Genomic DNA, 27,298 nt, shown 5'->3' with positions numbered 1-27,298 from the left:
TATACCATGACATTATTTAAGAAAAGAAACTATTACTTTTCTTAAATAATGGCATAGTATAATGCCTGTTTACTGCCCTTCCGCAGATGTCTGGCATCCGCGGCAGTTCTGATGTACTGCGCGCCTGCGCAGTACATCAGAGTTGTAGCAAAAGCGGAGAAAGCAAGATCTCCATTGCTTTTTTTACTGTTTCGCTATGTTAAATGGGTTTAACATAGCGAGACAGCTTTAAAATAAGCAACGGAGATGTCTGTTGCTTATTTTAAAACTGTCTCACTATGTTAAACCCATTTAACATAGCGAAACAGTAAAAAAAACAATGGAGATCTTGCTTTCTCCGTTGCTTTTTTTTTAAAACCTGTCTCGCTATGTTAAATTGGTTTAGCATAGCGAGACAGCTTTAAAATAAGCAATGGAGATCTCCGTTGCTTATTTCAAAGCTGTCTCGCTATGTTAAACCCATTTAACATAGCGAGACAGTGTTTTAAAAGTAGAGTTATACTAATGGAAAAAAGTCCGGGCGACCGGACCTTTTTCCATTAGTATAACTCGATTTACAATGTGCACACTGGCCAATCAGCGTGCACGTTTTGGGGGGGGCCATGGTATAATAACTGTCATTTATGGTGCTTGCATCACACAGCTTTAATAGCCTGCTCATCGTAGATGCCTGCAACTGCATTCCTTACTGATGGCTAGAGTAGGAAGGACACCACCTAACTGATCCCCAAATGGGAAGAACGGTGTTTATGGAAAAGAAAAACAAAACATATCGGGAAAATCCTGCCATAATTTCTGACTTCCAGTCGATGTTAATTCATTTTAAATGTCTGACTTTAAACCTATGTTATACCTATATATATATATATATATATATATCTCCAGAGCTGAAGCATTCTTAAAAGAATGTAATCATTGCTTGCTTATTTGGAAGATGACTATCCATTCTATTCAAGGCTTTTGTTTTGTTTGTAGTAAAAAGACATTGCAGTTTTCTTACCATTTAGAATGTGTTTTCTTACTCATCTAACTCTTTCCTTTATACAAGAGCTAATGCTATCCTTTCACCTCTGTGATTCTAACAGTGCATAAACAGAGTTTTCTCTGTATGTACATTTGTTTGTTTGTAATGTGACATTAATAGCAGTGCTAAGGTTTCCTAGCTGAAAGGATAAGGCTGTTAAGGGAAAACTCAACACCTGTGTGTCCTGTGGAACTGACACCAGCACTGAATGTTTGGAAGTCTTGTGTCTGAGCCCAAGATGAGAGCTAATATTATCCTTTCACTTACTTTACATAAGTGAGACAAACAGTAGTACATCAGAAAATGTGGTGTTCTTTTAGGTCTAACACCCAGGTTGCATTTGAAGACCTAAATCTCAAGGGATTCTTTTATTGCCATTTTCCTGTCTTAGGAAGGACACCAGAAGCTGAAAAATGAACTTACCTAAAACACGTTCTGGAATATTTTACAGTGTAAACTCAACAGCAAGAATAAAATGCAGTAAATATTTTGGTTAATTTAAATACTTCTCATTTTCAAATGTGGTACATTGTAATTATTTCAGTGCATATTTAATCACAGCTCTAATTACATTCACAGGGCACATTTTTTTAAAGAGGGGTACATTTATATGCCATTTAATCATATTACAGAAGCACTTTTGATTAGTACCATGATTAGGGTCTATATCATGAAATCAAAATGGCTGGTCATCGAGCACCATTTCAACGATCACTAAACTTCGAAGGACAATTTATGTGAAAGGCCAGATCACCGATTTTTTTCCTAGGAGAAAAAAATAGCTTGGCCATCACCGTGAATTTGCCCTTTTCCCCACTGTAGTGCAATCTCGCAGTTGATATATTTAATTGAGGGGGGTCGGGGCACAACCCCACACATTGGGAAGTGTGGGGGCAAAGTTCCAGATTGCAATGTTTGACGTGGTGTGTCATGTCTGGTTGGCCAAATTATTTTTTCCCTAGGAAAAAGATCAGTGATTTGGCCGTTCATGTAAATTGTCCTTCGAAGTTTAGTGGTCGATGAAATAGCATTCAATGTTTAGCCGTTTTGATTTCATGATATAGACCCCCATGTTTATTGTATATTCTTATATTTAAAAGCACCTGTAGCATGTTTAACAACTTAATGATATTTTGTTTTCTCTTAACTTCAAACTGCTGACCACAACACTGCATGTATTGCACTTCGGATTTTATACCAGTTGTTGCTTTGTTCTTATTAAATAACTGCGACCAACACTGCTTAATTTGCACTTATAGCTGCAGCTTAATTTGTTTCACAAGACTGGCTCCATGGCATAGTGGGGAGAAGGCCTGATTATGGCCCAGTCAGCCTGAATTTGTTAATTGTTTCACAGGACTGGCTCCATGGCATAGTGGGAAGAAAGCCTGATTATGGCCCAGTCAGCCTGGGTTCAGTTAATGGCCTAGTAACTGGAGACGCTGGCTAAGGAAAGAAAGAGAGGAATTATAAGCCTTTTCCCGTGTGTGTGTGTGTGTGTGTGTGTGTGTGCGCGCACGTGCGTGTGTGTGTGTGTGTCTGTCTGTGTGCGCGCGCGCGTGTGTGTGTGTGTGTGTGTGTGTGTGTGTGTGTGTGTGTGTGTGTGTGTGTGTGTGTGTGTGTGTGTGTGTGTGTGTGTGTGTGTGTGTGTCTGTATGGGGGCTGCATAGTCAGCATGTTCATTTGCTGTTTCAGTCCTCATGGGGAGTGGTGAGACCAAGAGAAATTTTGCCTTCAGGAAGGTAGGGTGATTGAGGGGTGTGTCTCTCTCAAATGAGTGAGAAACTTCTCCCTTGTGTACATCCATTGTGCTTCATCCCTTTGGATGACCAAGGTATTTGCACTGGGGAACTGGTAGCCCTTAAACAAAATCCCCTCCAGTTCCTCTAGTGGATGGTGGTACCACTTGCATCGCTTGTCCTTCCTAGGAGCAGATGTGCCCATAGGACTCATGCCACATGGAAAATGACTGGGACAGCTGGATGAAAGAGACTGAGGCTTTGTGGTTACTGAGGGTTTGAGGAACATAAAAATATAAACTACTACACAAGAGTGTCTTCCCTTGCTTCATTTTACAGTTTAACCCTCAGCCTGTTTCTGGATCATTTACATCTTCCTGACTACACAGTGCAAGTTACCAAACCAAAATAAATCAATCAATAAATAAATAACCTTTTCATAGATGATATTGCCTCTTTTTAATGGACTGAAACTCCTGAACTTGTTAGTCTCCAGTAAATTTAATTATCCACCTGTAATATAGCTCATGATGCTACCAGAGCCACTTTCACATAAGCCACGTCCACACGGTGTTATCTTATTATCTCACCCACTGAAGAAAGCCTAGATACTTTAGTAACAGACCTCTCATAGCTTTGCTAATCACATTTTAACTTCACTGACATCTTCTCTTTCTCAGTACAGTATTGCGTCTGCTTACCAAATTGTAGCTACATTGTAGATGTAGTGGTGCTGCGGTAGCGTTGTCGCTTCACAGCAAGACGTTGTCCCGTACGATTCTCAGCTAGAGTGTCTTCTGTGTGGAGGCATATGTGAATGGGCGTGCCTTCGTTGAAGGTTGTGCATCAGGGCTGGTAACTCGGCACATAAAAATACACTACCAAACATTAGCGGACCGGATTTCCGCTGTGGCGACCCCTAATCGGGATAAGCCGAAAGACACAACAACAACAACATGGTAGGTGACTATTTATTCTTTCTTTGTAATTTTCCTGTAGTAACTATTTAATGAATGTCTCAGTTGGTTATATTTATGACATCCCACCTCTTCTGTTTTGTCCTTTCACATATATTATCAACTCTTCTACTTTTTTCCTGTAAACTTTTGTCCCCTACAACCAAACATAAACTCACTTCTATATCTCCCCCTTGGTGCTTTAATGAACTATCTCTTCTGCCCTAGGTTCTTAAGGTCACTGTACCTCCCTCATATCACTTGTTCACTTTAACAGCTTTACTGCTTTATGCCCCTCTTGCCTCCTTCCTGTAACTTCATATTATTTTTATGTCCTCTGCTCACTTTCTCTTACACTCCATTGACATTGAGTTAAATTCCTAAAGAGCAACACACTGATATGTAAAAATTAATAATACCTGTACATGTTTTTGTTTGCCTACTCTCCAGATTTTCTTTCATGGTAATGTACTATGATTGCATTAAAGTTCAGAATTTATACTGTTACATTTCTGAATTGTATTCTGTTGTTAATATATTGTACCATTTTGTTCAGCTTTTGTTTTCAGTCTTCCAATAAAAGTGAGCCTTGTTCATTTAAACGTCGTAGCTAATAAGATAAGATTAAAGACATATACATGTTTTTCATGTGCAGGGTACATAATCCCTAGAAATAAGTTACTGCTACTGTTGAAAACAGATGATGAACTAACAGTGTTGGATACAGAGAGGGCGAATACCACTGAACAGAAGGATCATATTAAAGATAACCTCCACAGTAAGTAAACAACTCTTCAGTTGTGGCTTGGGCATGACTCTGTTTCTTATTGATGTAAATAGTGTTTTAGGAGAAATAGAAAAACTATATATAGAGCTGGAGGGTTATGCTTAGACACTACAATTAAGTAATGATAATTCATTGTTTAAAGCTCAGCTGTATAGTTAATCTAAAAAGGTTTATCACAGTGGCACTCCATTAGTGGATGTGTGGAAGATGTGGACATTATGAAGAAAACCACTTTTTTGGATCATAAGCAAAATTGTGTACAAACTCAGAATTTGAACTGTATGGATAGTTGTAAAGCAAAGATTTACAAAGAATTTATCACAGGACATGACATTACTAATTCATGAAGATGTCCATGCATGACTTCATTAGAGTGGATGAAACACAGTAATTGGACACTGAAATCAAATGTGCTCAAGCTCTGAAACTCACCACAGTTTAAGTGAAGCAGCTTGTGAGTTGAACATAACAGAGGGAAAACTTGTGGAACGAAGAAGGCAGTGACCTCAGTGTCAGGTGACCTCAGTGTCAGGTGATCAGGTTTCACCAAATCTAAGTACAACTTATTTTTCATTTCCTACATGTACTGCTTTCACTCAGCTGTATTTAATGCTCTGCTTTACTATTCTTATTTTGTTCTGTTTTTTTAGAAAAAAGTATAGAATTAAAAGAGTCTTCATAATCATTAAAAATTAGATGCTAAAGTTGCCATTGTAAATCCCATGAATTTTTAAGTTATGAAGAGACTGTTCTGTTATGTTAATCAGTTGTAAACAGAGACGTTTGTAATGGATTTAGTTTTGGGAGTGCATGAGTGGAGTAACCATCCAGTAGCATGATGACCAAGAGGTCAAGCAATAGCCCATTGATGAAATATGCATCCATTAAAGGAGGTTTCTGTGGTTGGGGTTGGCTCTTGCCTCGAGGTGCAGTGACCTTAGAGTAGATTATTATCAAGCCTGGGAATTCAAGGGGTGAAGCCCACTACAGGGAATTGTGAAAGACTTATCCTTACAGAAAAATGTGTGATTTCAAAAACATAATTATTCCTTATTTGTGGTCAAGTTACATTTTAGAAAAATGTATTTTGGTAGAGTAATATAGAATCTTAGTTACATATCACACCAACAAAATTCAATATACTGACTGAAACCTTACAGAATACATCCTGCTGAATATCAAAATAAAGGGGTTAAATGTATACAAAAGTAACCTTGCTGACAGAACAACTACTGTTTTTTTTCAAAAACTTCAAGCTTAGATTTTAGATGCCGTAGTCTAATTCTGCGGTGGTGGTGCTGCGGTAGCATTGTCGCCTCACAGCAAGACGTTGTCCCATTCGATTCTCAGCTAGAGCGTCTTCTGTTGAGACATGCGTGAATGGGCGTACCTTCGTTGAAGGTTGTGCATTAGGGCCGGCAACTCAACACGTAAAAATCAACTGCCAATCATTAGCAGACCAGAATTCCGCTGTGGCAACCCCGGGCGGGAAAAGCCGAAAGACACAACAACAAAGTCTATAATGCAAATATGGTTAATTGACTATTGACTATGTGTAGACCTGATAAGTGACACTCAGCTATTAATGGGTTAATATTCAGCTTTACATTTTACTTTTCTACTCATTTCTATGTGTTTAGGGAGAAGGTCAGAATAAGCTTCGCAATACAAATTGTTATGATGGCTCAGCTTGATATCTTGTCTTCCCACTTTTGCTAGTTTGATAGAATATTCTGTTGTTTACATATTTTAGACTTGTTTATACCTTTGCTAGTTTGATCGAATATTCTGTTGTTTACATATTTTAGAATTGTTTACATATTTTAGGGAGTATGATCATGGGAACTTGGCAGGCTTACTGAAGTATCTGTGGGTGACTGGCCACCACCCCTGTTTGATGTCACATAGTCTGTACTTTTCCTGTGAGAAGAGAACATTTTGATAAGGGAATACTCTAGTCAAAGTACATTCTAGTTATCAGATATGTTTGATTTTTGATTAAACAAGCAGCCTATATAAGATGGGGTCCCACAGGGGTCTAGTTTGGAGTTCTCTGTGGAATGGACGCATTGCCCGGGCCTGTTCCCAGTTGGAATCTTCAGCCAGACTGCTGTGGGCTCCCCAGTTGATGAGGCAGCTGCGATGAAGTGCCAACCAGTGATGTATTAACCTTTTTCCTCTTATTGCATTGCTTTAAAGAATTGTTGAACTGCATGGCTAAAGTGCTGTTTTGAATTATTAATTCTGTTTAGTTACTATTTTATGCCACTAGCTTTGTTAGCTAAATACGCTATTAAAGTACACTTTCTGTTTAAAAGTAGAAATAAAGTTTGTTAATAGATAATTTCTGTAGTGTGTAGTGAATTATTTCAAATCCTGCTCATTAGGCGATACACAGTCCCCTCCATATTCTCAAGTGTATGGAGGTTGTATGTTGTTTCCCTTCAAAGTGATAAACTTGGATGATATAACAGCCAGAGAAATGTAATATCTCCTTTGCAATGACCTTGAGCCAATGTGTACATCAGTATTGCTTTCATCTGAGCCTCCCAACACAAACAACACACACACAAATACCATACCTGCCCCTCACATCTTCTACATTCTGCAGTGAAATTATAAAGATCTTATTAAAGACAGTGTTTTGCTCCATGTTTGATAGTCAAGTAGTCAGTCTAAGAGAGGCTACTCAGTAGCACTTAATGTTACTAGGCCACAAAACATTACTTTGTGTGAACTTGTGATACAGTATTCAGTTACTGAAATAAGGGCATGATAACACAAATGTTTACTTTGTGAAGATGAAGAGTCAATGGGACAACAAGTAACAATGTTATCTTTTATACTAGGAAGGTCATAAGGCTGAATGTTTCATTATCACATCAGGTGTTAAGATATGTTGTCTAACACTAACATTGTAGAACAATCTAAAGAAAGTGTTGACTTGTTGAGGTGCTGTTTTCCAAATACAAGTTAAATGAGATCTCAGCAAGCTGATCTGGTGGTAGCCCAGGTGGATGTATGACACTTTTTGAAAAGAGTTATGATTTTAACAGGAATACATTTTACCCTGCATAAGTTTTCACCAAAGTCTCCATTCACTACCCCATACTCAATATCATTTTCTACATATTAATTTTGCTCACTTTGTTATATTTCTTGGTTATTTCCTATTTCCCTTTTCCTCACATTTTCGTATGACTTTCCATATTCTTTTTAAATCCCCGCTGCTTCCTTTTTATTTCACTGAACACAAATTCCACACTTGTTCCTTTATTTTGTCATCTGAAATACCTATATTGTGAATTTTTGCTTTCTAAGCCTTCTGTTTTAGCAGTGGGATATTTGTTGTTTTGTTTAGCATACCAATCGTAATTTCCATTTCCCTCATTTCTTTGGACGTAAAAAGAATATCACCAAATGTCAGAATACTAGCTGACTCACACTTATAGGTTCATAGGTGGCTAAGGACCACAAGGGCCTTTTTAAGCCTAGCCATGCATCCCAAGTCAATGACAAGTTTCATTACCATTGATAAGTGTAAGGGGCTTGGGAGATGAAACATTTACAAGCAGAGGCCAGGGAGATGAGCCATTTACAGGCTGCCTGTGTCTGAGACATAGGTGCCAAACTAGGGATGAATTTCCTGTTCCCCATCCAATTATTCAAGTTACACTTTAATTGGATTAGGGAGGAAGTCTACTTCACATGGATATGGAGCCTGTTCCAGGGAAGGGGTAGTCTTTAGAATGCATACATGTCTCTCCAACACAGGCAAGGTTTAAGTCTTTAGAACAGGTAATTCTGGTGATATTTGTTTTGTGGATATGCAGGAGGTCCATCAGAGTGGGGTCTGGCAATGCATTGTATACCAGGCATAGATCTCCCCTCAACAGCCTGAAGAAGGTATAGTAGAGGGATAGGGCTTTGAGGTGGTCTGCATAGGACATGTTACTTACGCCCTGTATTTTTTTAGTAATGAACCTCTTTGGATGTTCCATTTGTTCGATGTGCCTGGTTAGGTCCATACCAAAGGAGACATTATACTCAATGACAGGTCTGATGAATGCTGAATATAGTGGAACAATGACCTCCTTGGACCTAGAGGCCATACCTTTGTTTATACATTGTACAGCTTAGAATGATTTCCTTACTATAGGGATGTGATGGTAAAAGGTTAAATTACTGTCTATGTATGACGCCAAGTCCCTGACTACCGGGTCAACTCTTAGGGGTGTGTTGTCAATATGATAGCTACCAGTGGGGGATAACTTCCTAAAGTATACTATTATGAATTATTTGGCACTACGTTTAAGTTCATGGCTCTCACACAACTTATTTGTCTGTGTTAGCCTTTCCAGGAGAACATTAGTGTCAGTGAGGGATTCAATGACTGCACCTTATTGGCAGTCATCTGCAAATTTGGTAAGTAAGAACCCTTGATATTGGCCTTGACATTAGAGAAGAAAATGACAAAAAGGAGTGTACCCAGGACCAATCCCTGAAGTATTTGTAGAGGTTTACTTTTCATTTCTAACTTTCTCGGCCCTGTCTGTGAGCCAGCTGGCTGTCCACCAGGTGATATAAGGGTTTTACCTAATGTCTTTAGTTTTGTAACAATGCTGCAGTGGGATATTGTATCAGATGACTTGGACAGGTCAAGGTGGGCAGTATGAACTGCTTTGCCATAATCCTTTGCTTTGGTGACCTTCTCAAAGATGTCCACCAGGTTGAGTGGGCATGACTTGCCCTTGACAAAACCAAATGACTTGCCCTTGACAAAACCAAATTGGGTTGGGTCTAGTATCTTGAGGTTTCCTATGTTATTACTGATCATTTTCCTTTTAATTCTTTCATGGATTTCCATATTAGATTAGTGAGACTTATGGGCTTGTTGTTTCCAGGATCTGTAGATGGGATGACACTTGCTATTCTCCATTCAATTGGCATGAAGCCTGTTCGGAGGATACAGTTAAATAGCAATTGAAAATGGCCTAATAGCAGGAGCGGCCTTAGGTCAACTGGTGCCCTAGGCAAAAGGGCTCCATGGCACCCCCTACCACACCATCTGGTGCCCCATTCTGGTCTACCTATACTAAATAAATACTGGAAAAGCACCCCTGCTACAGCGGCACCCTAGGTGGCCGTCTAGTTGGCCTATGCCTATGGCCGGCTATGCCTGATAGGTCATGTTTCATGCTATTTAGAAGGCATCCTGGGATATTGTCTGGGCCCATCAATCCAGTGTTTTTGTCCTTAGGAGAACATTGAGGGCCTGTTCTCTAGTGATAGTAGGAGGAGTTACATTTGATGGTATTTTCTGAGGGATGGTTGGGGGGGGGGCTAAAGTCAGACCTGAATTTGTCTGCCAGTAGGTTTGCTATCTTTTCTGGCTCAGTATAGGTGGCTGCATTAACAATGAGCTCTCCACACAGCTGTGTATTACCTTTGAGGTTATGGACATAGATAAAAAATGCCTTGTGGTCGTCCTTACCCTGGGAGGCTATATTTACCTGAAATTTGGCTTTGGTAGACTTTTTTTTTCCTCTGAGTTGTTTTTTTAGTTTGTTGAAATGGCTTTTATCCTGCTGAGTACTACACCTCCTAATTTTTTCCATGATTTTCTTCCATCTGTTATACAGCCTTTTGATGTTGTGATTCCACCAGAGTGACTTGTTTTTTTTTTGTTTGTTTTTTGAGTTAGGTCTGTAGTGGTTCCTTGTGGGTACAGATGCCTCTGTGCAGCTGTTAACATGCTTGTATAGGTTTTCTGTGAACAGTTTCAAGTAAGCAGCAGTGTTCTCAGTGTTTAAGGGGGCTTGAAATTATGCCAGATTATCACTTAATAATAGGAAAGTTGGCCTTAGAGTAGTTCCTGAATATTCCAGGATTACCTGGGGTCCTGGGTTTTAGCTTTACTTCAAAGGAGACCATTTTTTTTGTCTGATCTTAACAGAGAAGACATTTCACTAGAAGTTGTGCAGTACTGTACTATATTAGTGAGGTCCAGATCCAGTATGTTTGTGCCCCTGGTCAGCATATTGACAATCACGTCCAGGGAGTTTCTGTGTCCAAAATCCATGAAACGCTGTGCCTGCATGTTTGGTGTCCTGTATGATTCCCAGTTAATACTGTGGCAATTAAAGTCACTCATGATTATGGTATTGGGTTTGATGGTGAGTGTTTCCAATAAGCTTAAATACAAGTTATGGATTTCCTCGGTCATACAGGAGGACCTATAGCTTGCAAGGAAGTGATGTGGGATGTTGCCTGTTGTGATTTGAACATGGAAAAGTTGAGGTGTATCATCCTGTTTGACCAGCCATGAGGTATATTTATTTTTGATGAAAATCGAGACACCCCCATTTTTAGTCCCCGTCTCTATAGTGGCTGGTCTAAATGTGTGGAAGGCATTATAGCCTTGCACTGCTGGTGTGCTCTGCACAGCTCAGTAACTGCACACATGTCAGCGTTCTCTAGGGTGAGGAGAGCTTATAGGGATGAACTTTCTTGTTTAGACTCCTAGCATTGAGCAGTAGCACCTTTAGATTTTCTTGGTTTTTGTCATAAACTCTGCTGTCTGTCCTTTTACCTTTAAATTTCTTTCACAATTTTATTCATACAACAAGAGAAAAATAACTCAGTAGATAGTCTAGCCTGATGCCTTTTTAACATGGTTCTGTTTTTACATATCCATTAACTGTTTTAATTACACCATTTTATAGAGGGTCTATATCATTTGAACGAATCGCTATTTGTCAAACTGTATTAAGCGAAAGCTCGATTAAGCAAATTTTTTCCCAGGGAAAGGACATGGTTGGCCATCATCGGGTGTTTTCCCTTTTCCCCACTGCAGTGTGATCTTGGAGTTGGTAGATTTAGTTAGGGGGGTGGGGGGCATAGCACCCCACATTGGGGGTGTGGGGGATCAAGCCTCCCCCACTTTGCTGAATTTTAAATTTAGTTTTGTTTGTTCCGATTTGTGGGCAGGCAGATGTTTTTTTCTCTGGGAAACTTTTCGCTAACTGAGCATTCACTTAATTGAGCTTTTGCTTAGTACAGTTCAACAAATAGCGATTCACTCAATTAAGTGTTCACTCAAGTGATATAGACCCTTTATTGCAACTCTTCTGTCATTTTGGGAGTTATGCTAGTATAAGCTTTTTCTTTATTCTGTTATCCCGCATAATGTTAACTCTTATATCTGCTCTTTTCTGCTTGCCTCGAATTTTTTTCCTCAAAAGTTGTCAAATTTTATACCTCATTTTGACAAGATTAGTTCAAGCAAATATTAAACTATGGCAGTTTCTTCTGTATTCAGCTACTCTATTTCTTAGTAAATTTATTATTCCTCCAAAACATGCTGACCTATTACTTCCTGCCAGAAATCTAGATGACCCTTTGCCAGTCGCAGAACTAGTGCCCACCCCCTCAGCTCTTCAAGGGAACAGCAACAAAAAAGGACTTCTGCAGAACAACTTGCAAAATGCTTCTTGCAGTACCCAGTTCACACTCCCACCAACCCCCTCCCCAGGTTTTGTATTGGCACACCAACCAGGTGGCCAAATAGAAAACACACCCCCTCTCCTTCTTCACCCAGCTGTCCATTTCCCATTTCTGTGCCCTGCCCAGACCTCCTAACACATTTTATTTAAAAAAAAAAAACAATCATTCCTTCTTTTAAACTGTATTAAACAGTTACTACAGTTTACACCCTGCCTGCACAGAGCAATATGGCACTCAAGTTTTTGTTAAAAAAAATCTTTTCTCTGTTAAACTGTAGCAAACTGCAGTTTAGACCACATATGGAGCACTCATGTTTGACCATTGATGAATTATCAGCTTTTAAAACCTGGTAGTACATTAATCAGAGATTGGGATCAGCCAATCACACCCCCAACATTTTGCATCTGGGGCAGTTGCCCTTCTCACCCCATCCTAGCTGTGCTACTGCTCCCTGCTCTTAACAAGCATCCATTAGGATCTTTGTAAACTGTTTTCAGTTCTGCATCATTTAAGCCCCCCAAAAAACATATTTTATGTGGCAGTTGAGATGGCCTGGCTTGTTTTCACCATTAATGGACACTAACAAACATGTCTTCCTATTGAAATGTCCGCAGTTGAAATGCAAAGAGCCAATAACCTGAAAGAAAAATGGCTAAAACTGTAGGATTAGAGCGACTCTTGAAAATCAGTCTTCTCCATTAGACTTTTTTTTTTTTTTTGCAGGGGGGAAAGCCCTCCATATGAACTTAAGTATACCAACTCCAAGATTGCTATACCGCTGAGAAAAGGGAATATCCCAAGAAATGGCCATCTCTAACAGTATATGTAAGCCCTCTTTTTGGCCATTCACTCTCCTTGTTTTAAACTTGCTTTAGCAGGTCACAACATTTCAAATTGTTACCAAAAATATTATTTTTTTTAAACAAGACACATCTTTATTAAATTATAACATTTATTTTATTTTTATTTCACATTTGTTAATGGGAGGTGTCTGACTGAGTCGAAAAGGCCCTTTTTCAGCAGAGGCCCAGAGAGAAAAGCTCCACATAGAAAAATAATTAGATACATTTAGATATTTAGACATGATCAGTATACACACAAATTACAATAGACATGTTTTTACAGTGGTATGTTGCACATCAACAGTTACAGTGGAGAAAAAAAACAAGAAAATATTAATTTAAAAATAAAGGTAATTAATAGATTTGTTGTATACAGCTGAAATTTGGAACATAGGTAGAATACATACATAATACACAGGTACAGTACATACATTGTAGATTAACCAGTGTTTGTGAGTAAGTGTGAAAACTATTATCAAGTACTCTAGGTTTAGTATCTATACCTTATCCGCTTTCACTAGCCTGGGGAGCAATCATGGCACTGCCAACTTTTCTTGAGATGTTACTTGATGAGGTCTTTAAAGGAGGCTTTGGACGATGTGCTTTATATGCTAGTGAGGAGAGAGTTCCATTTTTTAGCCACTGAATTACTATATAGTGTGTGTCCAAAGCTGTTGTAGCTGTTGGTGACTTCTAGTAGTAGTTTGCTTGATGATCTAAGTGACCTTTTGGCTGAGTGATGTTGTACTAGGGTTTTGAGGGCAGGACACTGATTGAGGAGGTAATAGAATGACAGAGGCAGAGCTGATTGTAGGTTAGGAGGTTGGGCAGTTCAAGCCAGTAGAGCTGTCTCGAAGCAGTACAGTGATGATTTCTATATGAGCAATTTGCAGCAAAGAGGGCAATTCTGTTATAGCAGGTTTCCATTTTGCTTAGTTCAGTTTTGTTGAGATTAGTTAGAATGGGAGATGGATACAGTAGGGTGGATAGAAGCTGGGAGCGAGCAATGGCTGATCTTGTGTTGTTGGTAAGAAATGGTTTGATATGGTAGAGTGATCCCAGTCTAGCATGTACTTTTTTAATAGTTAAGTTGCGATGACTATCAAAATTTAGGTGGGAGTCTGTGGTTATTCCCAATAGTTTAGCCTGTGCCACTAGAGTGATTGGAGTAGCATTTGTGGAGTAGATAGTGAATTGACTGTTATCAGTGTTTTTGTTAGAACTGGTTATAATCATAAACTGAGTTTTCTTTGGATTGAGGATAAGTCGGGCTTTGGTAAGGTAGTTTTCAATGTCAGAAAATGCTAGTTGAGTTGTTTGCAGGAGGGTGGGAATGTTTTGTGCAGCACAGATTAAGGTAGTCTCATCTGCATACTGAATGATAGATGCATGCTGTGTGGAGGTATGGAGGTCATTTGTGAAGATTGTGAATAATGGTGGTCCTAAGACAGAACCCTGTTGGACTCCTGTAGTTATGGGCAGCTGAGGAGAGAGAGAATTTTCCCATTTCACAGCTTGTACCTGTCAGTTAAGTAGCTTTGGAACCAGGTAAGAGTGGAATTTGATAGGTGATATTGGTTTAGTTTGTTTAGCAGGATTATTCAAAAAAAGAGTTGACACCTGCAGGCCTTCATTTTTGAGATGGTTTACTGTGTCTGTGAAGTAGAGGAGGGCTGTAGTGGTACTATGAGCAGGTCTGAAACCATGTTGAGTAGGTGACAGGATGTTGCTGTCTAGGAGATATTTTAGCACCTAGGTATGGATGCATTTTTCTAGGATTTTGGCCAGGGGGGAGAGTAAAACAATGGGTCTGTAGTTATTACGTTAAGTGGAGGTCCTGCCTTTATGTATGGGTGTAATATAGGATATTTTCCAGAGTTTGGGCACATAGTTTTCAACAATTGATCTGTTTATGAGAGTGGAGATTGGGATAGCAATAGCATCTGCTGTGAGTTTCAAGAAATAGCTGGGGAGTAGGCCAGCTGCTGTTGATGAGGTTTTTAGTTTGGAGAGTATGATTTTGATAGAAGTGTTGGAAACTGGTTTGAGGGTAAAGCTTGTATTAATTTTATTTGTGTTGGGGGGATAGTGAGGTTGGAACTGTCCTGTGATACTAAGGTTTGTATCGAGTTCACAAAGTGGGAGTTGAAATGTGTTTGGATGGGAACTTTAGTGTCAGGGGTGGTTGGTTTGTGGGTAGCCTTTTGGGTAGGTTTTTAGTAGATGATTCACATTTTCCATAGACATAGGCAGTCATACATTTATATAAATGAAAACAAACCATACTGACATAATTTTAGTTGCAAACATTATACATCACTTATAATTTATCCAGTCATTGTCAGTCAAACTTTACATAGCTCATACAAATCCTGCCTTCTTTTAAACCTCATTCCACCTTTGCATGTACTGTTCCCACAATTCCCATTTTTTCTATATAATTTGCTACTAGCCTTTTCTAAAGATCCCAATTCCAGTTATTTTATCACTGTTACTATATTCACTACTTCTAATGCAGTTGGCTTAGACTTTGATTTCCATTTACTAGTAATTATTTTTTGGCAACCATCATAATTAGACTCACCAAGGCCTTACTATGTCTAGGCAATTCCAGTTCTGTATCATAGCTAGAAAAAAATGTCCTTAGTTACACCAGTTTGATCACCCAGCATCTCTGACAGAGTAATCTGTAGGGAATCTTTAAAGTCTGCCAACTCATTACATTCCCAGAATATATATTTCCAATTACCAGTTCCTTCCCCATCACACCTCCAACATTTGCAGTCTACCTGAGGAAAAATCCTTTGGAGTCTCTTTGGGATATAAAAATACCTCATAAACACCTCCAAGCAAAGATCCTAAATCCTCTAGACTTTGTTGCATATTAGGGAGATATACATATATCCCCCATTGTTTCTTTGTGAATTGCTTATCCAATCTCTCTTCCCACTCCTTTCTAACCTCCTCCGAGTGATTCTTATTGTTATCATGTAATATTTTGTATGCTGTACTAATCATTCCTTTTTTAACAGCAGGTCCTGTTCTAGATTCTACTAAAGACTCTACATGTGCTGGTCTTTCACTTAGGCTCCCCCTATTTATTTTTCTTTGCTTATACTCTAATATCAATCCTTAATAGTTAAAACAATCAATAGCCTGCAGTCTGAATACATTTGTGGTCTCTTCCCATTTTATTACCTTTCCCTCTCTAATTATTTGCTTCTAATAAGTTGGCTCTTTTGCCAGTTTCCTTCAATAAATTCCAATCCCCTCTTGCCTATTGTCTGTATCCCTAATTGCAGTCAGCCCTATCAGCAGGTTCGCCCTTTTCCATTCCTGTGTTGGCTTGGTTCTTATAATACTTTTTGCTACTTTATGAATATAATATTCTGCATGTTTATTGTTATTCTCCTTAAGGCTCTGCATCCAAAATCCCAATCTCTCCTTGTTTCTTGAGCTTAACCCCTGTTTTATCATCATCCCTTTCCCTTTGAATTATAGGTTTCTGCTTGTGCTATGAATAGGACCCTTAACTGTGTAGCTCTGAAATACTCCTTCAAATCAGGTAATCCAAAACTGTCTTGTTCTAATGGAAGAATTGGCTTATCCCACTTCACTCTTGCCATCTTTCCCTCCCAGATAAAATCCTTCATCACTTTATTAATTGCTATCCACAGCTTCTCTTCAGGTTGCTAAAAATATGCCTGACCTGTGTATAAAACTAAAATGACTAAAAACATTTTAACTGCTTGTATCTTGCTATATATATCCATATAACAAAGCTTCCAATTTCTCAGTTTTTGTGTTATCTTTTGTTTAGTCTATTCCCTCATATCCTTAGCTGCAACACCAGAATCCTTTTTAATCCATACTCCTAAGTACTTCATTTTTTCATGTTCCCATAAATATGGATATCGCTGAACCACTTTGTGTGTGGGTACATAATTTACAGCTATTCCCTTTGTTTTAGCTTCATTAATTTTTGTACCCTGAAAAGATATGAAACTGCCTCAAAATGTTCCACAACACTGAAATGTCCTTTTATGGTTTTATCAGGTATAAAATAATATCATCTGCAAATACAGCCAGCTTTTCTTGACTACCATACTGATTATATCCTTGAATTTCTGAGTCCCTTATTTTCTTTGCCAGTGATTCTAAATATAATGCAAATTAAAAAAGAAAGAAGAAACCCCTGCCTTGTTCCTCTGCTCAAACAGAAATTTTTAAAGATGAACCACCCACTTTAATTTTCACCTCTGATCCCTCTATAATTTTATCAGGGAATGCAAATGTTTCCATTGCCCAGCTCATAAACTCCCAGCTTACTCTGTCAGATGGTTTTTCTGCATCAACACCCACCAATACAGTGGTATTTTCTTACATTCTGCTTCTCTCTGGGTCATCATTGCTCTGTTAATGTTGTTAAATGTTTGCCTCCCCTCCACAAAGCCACACTGATCCATATCTATCAATTTTGGCATCACTGTTGCCATACTTTTAGCCATTATAGACATAAACACTTGGTTTCGTATTGAAATGGGCCTGTATAAAGCTGGACCGGATGGCTCTTTACCCTCTTTTGGTATTACAGCTAACATCACTTTCTTCCAGGATGTCAGTGCTTCTCCTCCTCTTAAAATACTGTTAAACACACATTTCTTCCAGAACTTTTATCAGTTTTTCCCACCTACCTTCAGGTCTTCTACAGGAATATCATCCTTTCCTGTAGACTTTCCTTTGGATCACTATTTTTATCTCATTGCCTCCTATCCTAACTATTAGTAATTGAATCTCATCTACCTGTAACCTTGGCATATTTAATTATTCCAAACCATTTCCATTTGTACCTTTTCTAGATTTCCATAATTTCCTGCTTTATATAGACTTTCATAAAAATTCTGAAATATTTTAGCACCTGTACAGGACCTCTAGTTATCTTCCTTATTATAGTCTGCATAAGCTTGGTGACAACCCTTTCTACTTTCTGTTACCTGAGTCTTTGTGCTAAAAGGTTTTGTGCTCTTAAGTTATTATCAAAAAACAGTTGCTTAACAGCAATCTTACTAAACTTATGCATATTATCAAAGTACTCCCTTATTTTCTGTTTAATATTCTGCAATGGCTCCTCTTCTTGTTTTTTGAGATTTCCCCTATTCTAAAATACTTTAACATTTGTCAATCCCTGTAAATAATTATTGTTACTTCTTAACCATCTCTCTTTCTTTTATTTCCACCATATTTTTAAACTCCACTTTAATTTTATCCCACCCCCTTGCTATATTTCAGAAGACATTTCTATCTTCTTTAATAACTTCTGAATAATTTCCACTCCCTATTCCTTAAATTCCTCAACAAAAAATTTGAAAGGAAATTTGAAAGGACATCTACTTTTGCAAACATGTACCTGCGTTATACTAGCAACCACAGGAAATGCTGTAAATAAAACAAATGCCAAACGCTATGGAACGTATCATCATGGAACTTATAAGCAATGGCATTGGTAATCTCCAAACTCTGGACCCTACCCAGTTTGGGTTTGTAAAAGGCAGATCATGTCTCATAAACCTGATAGACTTCTTTGAAGCGATCATCAAAGCCGTAGATGAAGGTAAGGTGGTCCACACAGCCTATCTAGATCTCACCAAGGCTTTCGACACCATCCCCCACTCTGGAATTATAGATAAACTCACTAAACTATGTATAAATCCCTATGTCACAAGATGGGTTGCCAACTGGCTCACTGACAGAACCCACACTGTGAAAGCAGCAGACTCTAAATCCAACTTCAGACCAGTGACAAGTGGAGGACCACAGGGTTCAGTCCTAGGTCCTCTCCTGTTTGGTATCTACTTCTCTGAAGTACAGGGTAACACAGAAGGTCTTTGGCTAACAAAGTTCGCAGATGACTGCAAACTAGGAGCCATAATCAAAACTCCTAACGATGTGGATGTCCTACAAAAGGGCTTCACTGAGACAGATGCCTGGTGTCAAAGCCATGGCCTCAAGCTCAATGCCAAAAAGTGCTTTGTCATCCCCTTTGGTAAAAACTTTGTACCCATGAACTACCACATAGGCGGTAGTCTACTTAACACCGAAAGTGTGATAAGAGACCTTGGGACACAGGTGGACAGTAGTCTCTCCTTTGATAATCACATCACCACAGTAGTCAGGAAATCCTTCTACGTGGCACACCTCATCACAAAAGGTTTCTCATCCAGGAAAAAAGAGGTCATTGTTCCCCTCTACTCATCACTCATTAGACCCATTATAGAGTACAGTGCTCCCTTTGGTATGTACCTCACAAGACATCTACAACAACTGGAAAGGTCACAGAAATACCTCACAAAGAGGATTACCAGCCTCAAACAGATGCCCTATGCAGACCGTCTCAAAAAACTCCAGTTTTACTCTGTCACATATCACCTACTCAGTGGTGATCTCTGCCTAACATACAAAGCTATGTCAAACCCAGAGCTGTTGGACATGCTCCACTTATAGAAATCCCAATCCCTTCAAGCTACATGCTCTAGGGACCTAAACCTTGTCACCACAATAAACAGAACATGCTGGAGGGATAGATTCCTGTCCCAGAGACGTCCCATACTCTGGAACAAACTACCTATCTATATCAAACAAAGCTCCTCATTAGCACTCTTCAAGAAAAATCTTGATGATTGGATAGGAGATAGGAAATTACCCCGGGGTATACTCTTGTTTAACATATATACACACACATATGCACAACACAGTTTGGTAAAAATATTTACAAATATTTACAAAAATGTATGTACACAAATATTATTTACAAAAGTCTATAGAATCTCTCAAATATCACAACAAAGATGTTATAAAATGTTTGCTTTCAGTTTCAAGGCAGGAACTATAGAAAGGTGGTCATTTAAACCAGGGTTTACACAGGCATCAAAAAACATTTGCCATATCATCTCTAGATATTCCACCCTGGTTTCCCAATCACCACCCCCTTCTGGAATCTGAAGTTGCTGTATGACCCAGAATTTAAATTTGGCTGAGGGACAAACTAAACGATGTCTGTACAGGGCATCAGTGTCTTTGCCTGTCTAAGACATCTCTCAGTCTTGCCTATATAGAATGCATAACAAATGGTACAACATGCCATGTATACTGTTCTTATAGAGGCACAAGTGTGGTGTCCATCAGTAGGAATAAACTTATCCAAGCTTGGTAAAAGTAACTCACTGTTACTGACCACCATCCAACACTGTGCACAACTGCCACATCTGAAATATTCTTATTTCTGTGCGGCATGACATTATTAACTCATGATGCATTCTCAAACAAGTTCTTAAGGTTAAACCAAGAAATAAGGCACTGGAGGGTTCACCAGATAGCAAAACCAACTTTAATGAGCACGCAAACAAAAGTAACGATTTATCTGCATCACAGCATTTTCGTCAGTAACTTCATCAGATGAGCATACCAACTTGAGACAATCCTTTATATACAGCCCTTAATAAGTCAGTTAACAACTATTCCACATTTAAAGACACATTACAAAAAAAGGTACATAAAAAAATATCAGAAAGAACTGTGCATGCAGATCATACCTGACTTAAAATTGTAATAATCAATTCAATACAGTAAAAGTACAATAAAAATGTGAAAAAGAACCTTGAATACATATAAAATAATTGTGCAGTGACATTTAAGAATATTTAAAAACATTTAAACCCTTTAAAAAACTGATATAAAAGAAAGCAGTCATGAATCTATGCTTCAAAGCCTGCTGTGTGAAAATCTTAATGAAACACTGCCATCTGCTGGACAAAAGTGTTCAGACAGAACATAAAAAATTCAAAGTTTTACAAAGTGTTACTAGGGTTGCTACTTTTAGTCGTGGCTAAAACCGGAGTAAAGCCATACCCCTCGCATCTCCAGTAACCCTGCCCATCCAACCCCCTCTCCTGCCCACACCCCACCTATTCTGTGACGTCATGACATCACCTGGAGGGAACACCCTATTTTTCCGTTCCTGCTGCGTGCTTTCGGCTGATTTGCTAAAAGCATAGTAAATCAGCCGATTTACAAACTCCAATAGTCTGTTTCCTTTTTGAAACAGGATACCGGAATTTGTATAGTGTTTTCCGGACTACTTGAGAATCAGTTTGATTTCCGGATAGTCCGGAAAAAAAACGGGGGGTGGCAACCCTAAGTGTTAAAATTGACAAAACCTAAGGTTTTAATAAATCTATTCCTGGCTTTTGAATAGTATGTGTCCCCAGTTTTAACATAGGGGCATTGTGCACAACTTCCACACTTGTGTGTACTCCTTTCTCATGGGTTGTAGTTAATAGCCTTACTAGTCCCATTTTCCAAGATGCTCTTAATAGTACGTCCCTTTCTGTAAATTCATTTAAAAAGGCTTGTCAAATATGCGCTGCAAGTCAGAAGTGCTAGCAAACCTGTTCCATTCTTCCACTATAATACTTATGACCAGTCTGGCTTCCCCATTGTAGGTTAATACCAGAGCACTGTTATACACATTCTGTATCTTAGCATCAGTTGAATGGATGTTGTTCAGATCCATAGTATGGTTACCAAAAATAGGGGCAAACTTAGTTTTCCTAGCTGCAAAAACTTCTTCATACACATCTGTAAGGAGTGGTTCTGGGTAACCCCTAGCTCTGAACAACTCAAGAAGATATTTACTTTCACTTAAAAAGTAATTGTCATCAGATGTTATTCTACTGATGTGCACAAACTGGCCTTTTACCACACCCTTCGTCTGGTAATGTGGGTGTGCACTAGTGTAGTGCAGGTATGAATCTGAAAAGAAACAAGTCAAGACAGAAATAGACAGCACGTCAGACTCTTCAGCTCTTCAACCTATAGCAATCATTAACCACAGACTACGAGAGCAGGTATATGAGTATCTTTATTATATTAGGAAAGAAAAAACTGAAAATGCCCTAGCTAGTCACATTAAAGGGAATCCCACCCACAGTTTCACCTTTAGAGTTATTGACCATATTCCAAAAGATTTAAGGGGTGGACCAAGATCCCTATTGTTAGAGAAAAGGGAATTAATGTGGCAGATCCTTTTGGATGCTTGCCACTACCCTGGCATTAATGATTGTTGTTCGATACGGTGCCTTTTAAAACTCAAAAACTTGAATAGGTAGTTCATAATATTTATGGTTAATGAGTGCTATAGGTTAGTGTGGTAAATAACCTATAGGGTGAACGTAAAGACTGAGTTTTATTTATTTGTAAAGAATAGTGTCTTGTGTTAATTAATTTCTTTATGATGTATTTTTAAAAACTTTTTCATAGTACTATGTTTGTATGTTATACATCTATTGCACTAAGGCTGTAATCAGTATTGAGTGTTAAGCTGATGTATTTTTGCAAATTCAGAGCCATTTACCAAGGCTAATTGATATTCATTAAGCAATTAAGTCAACAGGAGAATGAAAGGGAAAGTGTATTTAAGCAACTTTGCATTTGCTGTTATTTGTCTGAAGAAGTCTAGTTATTTAACTAGACGAAAAGTGCTTAACTTCACTTGTTGGTATTACTACTGGTTTTATTTTTGTTATTTTAATAAAGAGCTGAAGAGTCTGAGGTGCTGTTTATTCCTGCCTTGACTTGTTTTGTTGCAGTTTGTGGTGCCGTTTGTGTTCTTCATGAATTTGAAAAGGTCATTTTTCTATACACCCTGGTCTTAAACCCACCATTGGTTTTGTTAATACAAACATCTGGATATCTCATTTCTTCATATTCCACTACATAAGTAAACCTTAAAAATTTAGTGGTGTTTGATAAATATCTAAAAAATTCTAAAAACTTGTCCACAGGCTCTTTCCAAAACAAACAAATATCATCCCGAAAATTACCATAAAAGCTCCAACAGTTGTTAAAACCACAGTTAAAAACAAATTTCTTTTCCCAGTAAGATAAAATAATATTAGCAAAAGCGGGGGCACAGTGGGGCCCCAAGGCCACACCTCTTAATTGCTTAAAATATTCGCCCCAAAAACTATAAAGTTATTTTTTAAAATTACATCCATTAATATTAAACGCACAAGACAGTCATTGTAAGTAATGTCAGTAGAATCAATTAAATCATCTTCCAACCATTCCAGTCCTGTCATAACGAATGGAAGAAAACAAATCTATATCACATCTACTGGAATAAAAACAAATTATCAGAATAAAATCCAGAATTTTATTTATTCAACAGGTCCCATGAATCTTTTAACACATTTTCTCCCCTCATAGCTAGTTTTTTAAAGTTTTGAATCCACAAATTTTGCTAAAGGGGCAGTTACTGAATCCTCAGCTGAAACAGTTGGCCTTAAAGGTGGGTTGTTTATGTCCTTGTGGACCTTGGAGATCCCGAAAATGGATGGAACTCTGGGTCTTTCTACGTGTAGAAAGTTGTATGTATCACTGTCAATAAGCCCTTCTAATGGTAAATCGTTGAGGCATACTTGTATTCTTTTGTATGCTATGGTCACCTCATTCAGTGATACTCTTACATACTGTTTGTCATGATGCTGAGGTACAGAATGTGTATAACAGTGCTCTGTTAATAACCTATGATGGGGAATCCAGATTGGTCAGAAGTATTATAGAGAAAGAATGAAGCAGGTTTGCTAGCACTTCTGACTTGCAGCGCACATTTGATAAGCCTTTTAAATGCGTTTATAGAAAGGGGCGTACTACTAAGAACATCTTGGAAAATGGGACTGGTAAGGCTATTAAGTACAACCCTTGCAAAAGGAGTACACACAAGTGTGGAAGTTGTGCACAATGTCCCTATGTTAAAACTGGGGACACATACTATTTGAAAGCCAGGAATAGATTTATTAAAACCTTAGGTTTTGCCAACTGTAACATCAATGGCCTCATTTATTTGGATTTGTGTGGTAAATGTGAGGCATTTTATATAGGCAAAACTGAACTGAAACTAAAATCTAGAATGTACGAACACAAGTGTGATATAAAAAAGTTGAACTTATATAATGCTTTATATAAACACACATTAGACTGTATAGAAACAGAGTTCCTTTTTTTGTGATGGAAATACTGCCAGTTGATCCTATGGGTGGACCCTGGGAGACACGTTTAGAGTACAGAGAATTATACTGGCAGTTAGTGTTAGAAGCAAATAAGCACCCTGGTTTAAGTGACATGGTGTCATTGAAGCCAGTCTTAAAACTAAGACCTGCAAAACTTTGAATTTTTTATGTTCTGTCTGAACACTTTTGTCCAGTAGACGTCAGTGTTTCATTAAGATTTTCACACAGCAGGCTTTGAAGTATAGATTCTTGACAGCTTTCTTTTACATCAGTTTTTTTTAAAGGTTATAAATGTTTTTAAATATTCTTAAATGTCACTGCACAGTTATTTTATATGTATTCAAGGTTCTTTTTCACATTTTTATTGTACTTTTACTGTATTGAATTGATTATTGCGATTTTAAGTTAGATATGATCTGCATGCACAGTTCTTTCTGACATTTTTTATGACCCTATTTTGTAATGTGTCTTTAAATATGGAATAGTTGTTAATTGATTTATTAAGGGCTGTATATAAAGGATTGTCTCAAGCTGGTATGCTCATCTGATGAAGTTACTGATGAAAATGCGGTGATCCAGTTAATGCGTTACTTTTGTTCGTGTGCTCATTAAAGTTGGTTTTGCTATCTGGTGAACCCTCCAGTGCCTTATTTCTTGGTTATTCATTTGTATTTAGGCACTGTTTCCATTTTTTATCGTTTTTAAGCTCTTAAGGTTGGCACCTCCCCTATAACCAACCTTAAAGGAATATTAAAAAACTGAGAGAGTGTTGGACATCATGGCAAACGTATTCCAGAACTTAAGAATAATTTCTTTCATTCGCAAAGAATCTTGGTTATACCCTTACACACTGTATATGTCCTTGGTTCCAGATGTTCCGTTGCCTAAATGGTAAACATCTTGTGTTACCCCTATTTCCAAGGTGGTCAAATCTAGAAAAGGGAAATTGACTGAGACTTTACTTGACACCAAGCTATTCATTAGGAATTTAAATTTGAAAGAACTTTACAAAGACCATGATATTTCACCTCCTTTTCAAACCCTGGACACTAAGGCTGTGGTTTCCATGAAGAGTATGTTTAACCAACCCCTGCACCCAGTGTTGTCCAATTTTGATGTTTTACTTAAGAATTAGTTGAAACATTTTTTCAAATCTAAAAGATGGTCATGTGACAACTTAAGTCAGGAAGAAAGGGATGTTTTTTATATGTTAAGTCACAACAAGGAGCTAAGGATTATGTAGCCAGACAAAGGGGGTGGTGTGGTGTTAATTACGCATTGGAGCTATATGGGGAAAATAGGTTCATAGGTAGGTACCAGGCTATCTGCCCAAAGGCATTTATAAGCCTACCCAGAATGTGTTGGCTTTCGCCGCCCCCTTAGATCTGTCCAGTAGAGCCACTGAAGTGATCCCCGAGGTAAACTTTCTGTTTCCTATCCACTCGTCAAGGTTTCTTTTGAAGAGTGTTAGCGAGGAGCTCTGTCTAATGTAGATTGATATCTTGTTCCAAAGCATGGGAAGTCTCTGGGACAGGAATCTATCCCTCCAGCACGTCCTATTTATTGTTGTGGTAAAGTTTAGATCCCTAGAGCATTTGGCTCGAGGGGATAAGGTTTTCTTTAGGTGGAGCATGTCCATCAATTCTGGGTTGGACATGGCCTTGTATGTCAGGAGGGATCACCTCTGAGTAGGCGGTATGCAACCGAGTACAGCTGGAGTTTCTTAAGTCAAGCTGCATAGGGCATCTGTTTGAGGCCAGTGATCCTCTTGGTGAGGTACTTCTGTGGTCTTTCCAGCTGTTGCAGGTGTCTTGTAAGGTACATCCCAAATAGGTCGTTGTACTCTATGATGGGTCTGATGAGTGATGAGTGGAGGGGCACAATGACCTCTTTTGATCTGGATGCGAACCCTTTTGTGATTAGGTGGGCCACGTAGAAGGATTTTCTAACCACTTTGGCAATGTGATGATCAAAGGTGAGATTACTATCAAGATATTATAAATGTTAAATATCTTAACCGAAGAAGGTAGATACTGTCAGGTCTCTAGGAATGAGATCGAAATAGCGTACAAAAAGATAGATATTATTTTGGAAGATAATCTCTTGCAAGGTATTATTGATACAAAATTGTACAATTTCCTACGAGTAAAAAGACCAGTTATCCTAGGAATCTTCAGAATCCCCAAGCTCCATAAGAACTTGCTGACCCCCCCCCACTGAGGCGAATTGTAGCATCAGCTGGCTCAAAAACACAACCCTTGGCCATGTTTATTGACTCTAAGCTAAAACCATTTTATGGACTACACCAACACATCTTAATAGATTCTTGCGATTTCCTGACTAAGTTAGGGCAGGTTCCTTTTGATGCTGACTATATTTTCATGACCATAGATGTTAAAGATCTTTTCTCAGTTATACTCCACTAAACAAGTTTAACCTGGTTTGAAGAAGTATTGACTGAGTTGGATTTTTTGAACGTCAATGACTTTAGGCTGATTTTAGAAAACATGGAACTTATTTTGGACAACAATTTTATGTATTTTCAGGGAGAATATTATAGACAACTGGATAGGGTAGCAATGGGCACAGCATGCGCCCCAATTTTTCGCTAATTTGGTACTCTTTTATTGGGAGACACATTTTGTGTGTGATTTTTTTTCAAAAATATTTGTGCCTATTACCATTCTTTGGATGACATTTTTGTGTTATGGGATGGTACATCTGAGTCAACAACAATTTGTATGCAATTTTTACACTCCACTACCAGTTTCCTGTCGTTTACCAGTTCAGTCGATACTGAGTCTATTGCATACCTAGATGTACTTATTTCTAAAGATAGAGAAAAAATTGAATATGTATCTCAAATATACAGAAAAGAATAATTTTCAAATTCGTGCTTACACTTCAAAAGTAACTACCCCCTTCCATAGCCGGCCTTAGGCAGGGGCCAACTAGGCATCTGCCTAGGGTGCTGCTCTAGCAGAGGCACTTTTCCAGTATTTATTTGGTGTAGGTTGACCAGGATGGGGGCACTGGGTGGTGTGAGGGGGGTGCCATGGAGCCCTTTTTTCTAGGACACCAGTTGCCCTAAGAATGCTCCTGCCCCTTTCCCCAAAAAAAGAATATCATAAAGGGTCAAATGGTGAGGGCAGCTGGATGACTTCTAATGAACGGGTTCTGAGTAGGGAATTAGAATTTACTGAGAGCTTATTTTTGGCTTAAGATTATCCCAAACTTCTTATTGATAACATCAAGAAGGAAATTATGGATGGTATGGGATTTAAATATTACCTCTTGATTAGGGGTAAGCCTATTGCCAATAACAATATTACTGCTATGACAGCTGACATTCAGGAGACCTTGGAAATAGGGGTAACA

The 27,298-nt window shown here is 38.4% G+C and overlaps 1 protein-coding gene across 1 annotated transcript in view; it reads left to right on the top strand.

The window, feature by feature from the left end:
* LOC122814376 (zinc finger protein 99-like) overlaps window positions 1–27,298 on the top strand; it is a 238,728-nt gene that overhangs the window by 163,815 nt on the left and 47,615 nt on the right. The window contains exon 8 of the mRNA XM_044086959.1: window positions 4,375–4,497. Coding sequence (XP_043942894.1) covers window positions 4,375–4,497 — 123 coding nt within the window. The remainder of the gene's footprint in view (window positions 1–4,374; window positions 4,498–27,298) is intronic.

This window comes from Protopterus annectens, chromosome 10.part0 (genome assembly GCF_019279795.1).
Source record: "Protopterus annectens isolate FY-2018-M chromosome 10.part0, PAN1.0, whole genome shotgun sequence".
NCBI lineage: Eukaryota > Metazoa > Chordata > Ceratodontiformes > Protopteridae > Protopterus > Protopterus annectens.
The sequence above is the reverse complement of the archived record's forward strand: the minus strand, read 5'-3'. Positions and strand labels throughout refer to the sequence as shown.